The sequence below is a fragment of the Gymnoscopelus microlampas genome (assembly GCF_963454915.1).
Source record: "Gymnoscopelus microlampas genome assembly, chromosome: 2".
Taxonomy (NCBI): domain Eukaryota; kingdom Metazoa; phylum Chordata; class Actinopteri; order Myctophiformes; family Myctophidae; genus Gymnoscopelus; species Gymnoscopelus microlampas.
The window spans coordinates 6,004,318-6,010,406 of record NC_139939.1 but is presented as its reverse complement, the minus strand read 5'-3'; the positions used below and the strand labels follow the sequence as shown (position 1 = coordinate 6,010,406).

Below are 6,089 nucleotides of genomic sequence, written 5' to 3'. Positions count from 1 at the left end.
GACACGATGATATGGAACAACATATCATTCTGTGAAACATATTCATAGCATAGGTATAAAAAATATATTTTTATGAAACGAAAACTTTGCAGATAGAAAGAGGATTATTCAAGCCTTCAGTACAGCTGCAATGTTGGTGAGTTTAACGTCGTCTACAGTGGGAAAAGGACTGGCATCTTTTACTTGAGTAAAAGTATCAATACTGCAGTGTAGTTACAACTAAACGTCTGGTAATCAAAATTTACTTCAGTAAAAGTACAATAGTGGCATATACTTAAAGTACCAAAAGTAAAAGTACTCATTGTGTTAGCTGTAGACGTATTTATGATTCTGACGTTTTCAATCTACGAGAGTTGTAGGGTTCACTGAACTTCACTCCACATGGACACAGGGACTTTCAGCACTATGCCCCGTAGACACTCCAAACATGTACAAATTGAAAATAAAGGTGCTTACCCCCAAGCACCAAATGTTAAATGTCTCTACGCGCTAGTAGTTTAATGTAATAATCCATATCTTTCAATAAAGAAGTGTTTTAATGCCGTCTGTGGCCGATTCTGTCGGAAGTTCCCGTTGGGCGGTAGTGACGGGGAGAGACGGTGCGCATCCGGTGAAACCCGGAATTACATTAAATGTAAACAGGAAGTAAACGAGGGTGAAAAAATGGCGTTCGGCCACAGACGGCATTAAAACACTTCTTTATTGAAAGATATGGATTATTACATTAAAGTAATGCCGCGTAGAGACAGCTAACATTTGGGGCTTGGGGGTAAGCACCTTTATTTTCAATTTGTACATGTTTGGAGTGTCTACGGGGCATAGTGCAGAAAGTTTGTGTGTCCATGGGGGGTGAACCCCTACAATTTCGATCTACATCGTAGATCGAAAACGTCAGAATCATAAATACGTGTACGAGAGTTGTATTCTACAGCTGTCATAGTGCAAAATGTCCCATTTCACAAGTTCATAATCTGTACAAATCTTTTGAAAATAGCAGATCTACAAGCACAATGCCTCCCATTGCAACGCATTGTGAGCTTGTAGATCGGCTATTTTCAAATGGCCGAAATATATATAGAGCTGAAGTGGTTAATGTATGTTTTGTAATAATAAACTAAATCTGCAAAGTAAAGTTTTCAAATAATTGTAGTGGAGTAAAAGTACAATATTTGCCTCTGAGATCAGTGGAGAAGAAAGTATTGATTCTGTTTGGGTATGGGCTGCAAGCCAGGGTTGGTATTATTTGCAACTCTAGATTCCAGATATTAAAAATAGAATCTAAGAGTTGCTTGGATATATAATGTTCAGTGTTGGCATCCAGGGGTCCATGTCCGCCCATAATTCCGACGGCCCGTTGTCTTCTAGTGTGGCAGCGGTGGCCTAGTGGTTAGAGGGGCGGCCTTGATACCGGAAGGTCCCTAGTTCGATTCCCCAATTCATCACATCAATCATGAATCACCGCTGAATAGCCCTTGAGCAAGGCTTCCATGCAGGGTCCGGCTGGAAACAAGCTTCGTGCTTAGTCCGACACCCTGGGTAAACAACAAACTTTGCTTTGCTTCTGACGCAATGGGACGGGGTCTGCGGGGGTCCGCTGTGCCGCCGCGAGCTATGGGAAAGCCCCACACGCGAATGACGCGATATGAGTAAAAGAATACACAAACTAAATATATATATTCACCCGTCATTCCTTCATAGATGTGGGCTATATTTATTTTATATCTTCACCAAACCAAAGATCTAGTTGTTTTTCCACATCATTTTTCCATTTATCACATCTGTCTGTCTGTCTGTCTGTCTGTCTGTCTGTCTGTCTGTCTGTCTGTTTTGATTGATTGATTGATTCCTTAGACAAGACACCATCCTTGTTCCATGACCACCATGGTACCAATAACACATTATATAATGCAAGGGTTCTCAAAGTGGGGTCCGGGGCAGGGGCGTAGTCACGGGTGGGCCCGGGTGGGCCTGGTGGGCCACATAGAAAGCTGGCCCACCCAAACGATTTTATAATTAATTTTTTGATAATAAATCGGTAAAATCAGGCAAAAATAAGAATCAAATAACATAACCCTAACCTAACCCTAACCCTAAAACCGAAATAAAATAACAAAAAAACAGGGAGCTAAAACGGTGAAACGCGCCGGTGAAGCGCCAATTTTCCACGCGCACCAGCCCCCCGCTGACAAACGGTCCGGGGGGGGGGGGCACCCAAACGGGTCGTAGCGCCGGGCACCACGGAGGGTTAATCCGGCCCTGACTGTAGCTATGCTTCACAGACGAACAATCAACATTCAATATGTTTATTATATAAAATACATACAGTAGGGGTGCAACAGTTAACAAACTAATCAATATAATAATAATTATTATTATTAGTAGTGGTAGTATAATAATATTTATTATTATTATTTTTGAATAATTTAATCAAATAATGAATTAATAATATGATTACTATATTGCGCATGTCATTATGAGCAAAATGAAGAAAGAAATACTCAAAAATAGTGCAAATAGCCAATCTACAAGCTCACAGCATCATGATGATGTGATATATTGTTGTGAGATTGTAGATCTGCTATTTTCACTGTTTGCATGAAACCTTTTTGTGACAAGTTAAAAATAATGCTTAAGTGGTTAATCAATTTGTTGATATATACATTTTTTAAGTGTTTCTCGGTTCTTTCAATTATTGGATTAATCGAAAAAGTAATCGATACAATAATCGCTGAACAAATGATCGATCCCTAACCTTCAAGGTATTTCTTTATGAATGCCATTGCAATAGGCTCTATGCACAGCAGCCATATTGGAAAGAAATTGGGCCTCTTCTTACTTCCTTAATAGGTGTTATCAATGATACTAATTAAGGCTCTGTTCCATTTAGTGTAGCACAGTGGTTTTCAAACATTTTAATTTCAAGGACCCCATACATTACATTACATTACAGTCATTTAGCAGACGCTTTTATCCAAAGCGACTTACAATAAGTGCATTCAACATAGGTAGGGAACGAAACTACTAATCACCAGAAGTCTTAAGTGCATTTCCTGCAAAAACAAGCAACCAAGAGTATACCTAGCGCTAAGGTAAAAGTGCTATATATCAGCTACCTACTTTTTTAAACAGATGAGACAAAATAGCAAAATCAAATGAGCACAAGCTAATACAAAAAGTGTATCGACTAAACAAGATCCAATAAAACAGTACAACAATAAAACAAGAGTTCGTACAACTAGTTAACAACAAGTAAGCCAGACAAAGAGGAAGGGTAGTGTTTCCTGAAGAGGTGGGTTTTCAGCCTGCGGCGAAAGATGGGCAGTGGCTCTGCTGTCCTGACTTCAGTGGGAAGTTCATTCCACCACTGTGGGGCCAGAACAGAAAAAAGTTGTGACCGTGTCGATCGACCAGTAGGACCCTTGAGTGACGAGGCAATCAGTCACCCCGAGGTAACTCTTGAGAGTGTACACATGGAACCAAATGGACCCACAGCCGTAAGGGGGCATTTAAGGAACCATGAAGGAACCATTTCAGGAACCATGAAGGTACCTGGACAACACTTTGAGACCCAGTTGTGTAGCAGAGTGTTTCCAGTGAGCCAACATGCATAAAATAAGAACCCTGACTCTGTTTGACCAGAATGGAGCAAAGCCTTCACTTACTAGTATGATTGGTAAGACCTGTGAAGGACGTAAGAAAGCGGCCCAATTTCTTTCCAATATGGCTGCTGTGCATAAAGCCTATTACATAAGCAAAGGTTTTTCACTCAGGAGTATTATTATTATTATTATATTTTTTTTCATGCAGAGGCTACCAGTCAACCCACAATTTGATGTTTTTTTTTTCTTTTTTCTTTCAACTGTAATGGGGATTTAATTGTTCTTCTATTGTTGTTGCTTTTAGTTTTAGTTTTCATTTACTAACCAGAGCACTGTTCTGTTTTTATTGATTTGTACAGGTACAGTATGTGTATTCTGTCTGTTTATTTACATTTATACTGGTTGTTTGTTATCAAAAAGCACTTTTGCTGTTAATATTACTATTAGTCCTGTACAACTGTATATGGAAATTGTTAACTCAACTGAGACGAGAGTTTCCTGTTTTTGTGTGTGTAAATGACTACATATCACAGAGCATCTCTGTTCTTGTTTTATTGATTTGTACAGAGACACAACCTCCATACAGTTCCCATCAGAAGAGCAACCAGCAGATGTTTGAGGTTTGGGTCACAGCCATGGAACACAACATAAATCACACAGAAGATAACGGATGTGCATCCAGACAGATATAAGACTGATAGAACCAAAAACACATGTTAGACCTACAATATGTTTATTTTAGTATGTCTTCAATATTTTGTCAACAGAAACTGAAATATCAATGGACAAAATGTCATTCATCATTTGACATAACACTAGTAACAGTGTTATAGCCCATGGACCCAAAGAATAAAGTGACATGGCGTCTACAAGTCAGTCAGCTGTGGAATACATCAAGAACGCCAGAACCCACCTGGTGGGGGGGCTACAGAATCTTTCTGTTATTGTGGAGAATCTGTATCAGCAAGGAGTGTTCATTGAGGAGGGGGTCAGTAAAATAAACTCAGAGAAAGATGACTTTGATAAAACAAGGACAATACTGGACTGGGTCACAGACAAAGGGGAAGCAGCCTGCTATGAATTACTGAAGATCATTCACATAACTAGGAAGAGGACCTTGAAAGAACACCTACACCAATGGATCAGCTGCTTTCCTTTCAACGATGATGTGGAAATGGATAACAACTATTCTAAAGGTTTGTAATTGTATGTAAAAGAAACACTGATATGGTGATTACTTTGTGAACATACAGTAGTTGCGAGAGTGTTAATATATGAACCCATCATTTGTTCAACAATATTGTCTGTGGGTATTTCAGACTCAGAGATGATTTAGCCACTTGTCTTTTGTATTCTTCTTTTTCATTTTAGGTACAAGAACATGCCACAGATACCAGAAAAACCTAAAGAAAAAAGTCTGTAATCTATCAGAAGATTTGTGGGACCCAAGCAAAAAGTTTCTACATTTAGGTCTAAAAAAGAATAAGGATTCAAATCTGTCTTACACCCCACTAGTATTAGACACACATGGAAATGAAAATACAACATCTGAAAAAATGATATTCAAGAGCAAAAAAGGCAAGAAAACCCGCCGTAAAAAAATGAAGACCTACATTCCTCTGGATAAACAGGAACTGTCTATAGATGACTTACTCAAAACACATGAGAACAGAATTCTCCTGGTTGGTAAGCCTGGAGTTGGAAAGACAACAGCTGCATGTCAAATGCTGAACATCTGGGGAGGAAGACACAACAAGGACCTAGATTACATGTTCTATTTTGATATGAGAAAAATCACAAATCCCACAAGTTTGGATGATCTTCTCTTCAATATGTTTTGTGAACCAGATGAAGGAAAAGAAGAGGTCTTGGAGGACATGAAGAGATATTCTGAAAAGGTTACTATCATTTTTGATGGAATCACAGAACTTTCTTCCCCAGTGATGGAGAGACTTGTTAAAGGGGACCTGCTTCCTTATGCAAAGATTGTGATCACATGCAGACCAGAGGCTGAATCAGAATACTTCCTATCAGACTGGGCTTCTCTCAGAGTGGAGGTGAAAGGCTTCAGCACAAAGTCCATCAGAGCGTACTTAGCTAAGATGTTGAACACTGAGCAGTTGAGCAATGTTGAGAACAACCTGGAGTTGTTCAGTCTTTGCCATGTGCCAGAATATGCATTGATGGTGGTCGCCTGCTTTTCTTTTACGAACTCTATGACTCCTCAAGAATCATGCACAGTAACTGAAATATGCATCAACATTCTTCGGGGTTGCATTCAAAACCACAGTGGCAAGGCAATAACAAACGATAATCTAAACCATTTTATCAGAGACAAAAGTGAAGCAATATTTGCTTTGGCAAAAGCTGCTTTGCATGCAACCAAAGAGAAATCTGTGAACCTAACAGCACTGTCTTGTGAAGAAAGCTGCATTCTTTCAGCCTTCCTGAAGACACTTAAATTTCAAGTTGCACCTACAGACTGGAAAA

At 39.3% G+C, this 6,089-nt stretch overlaps 1 protein-coding gene across 1 annotated transcript in view; it reads left to right on the top strand.

Moving 5' to 3' along the window:
- LOC311060397 (uncharacterized protein) overlaps window positions 1–6,089 on the top strand; it is a 46,077-nt gene continuing 39,988 nt past the window's right edge. Inside the window, exons 1-3 of the mRNA XM_084078570.1 lie at window positions 1–136; window positions 4,167–4,795; window positions 4,971–6,089. The exon at window positions 4,971–6,089 is cut by the window's right edge and continues 544 nt beyond it. Coding sequence (XP_083934696.1) covers window positions 4,459–4,795; window positions 4,971–6,089 — 1,456 coding nt within the window. The 5' untranslated portion in view covers window positions 1–136; window positions 4,167–4,458. The remainder of the gene's footprint in view (window positions 137–4,166; window positions 4,796–4,970) is intronic.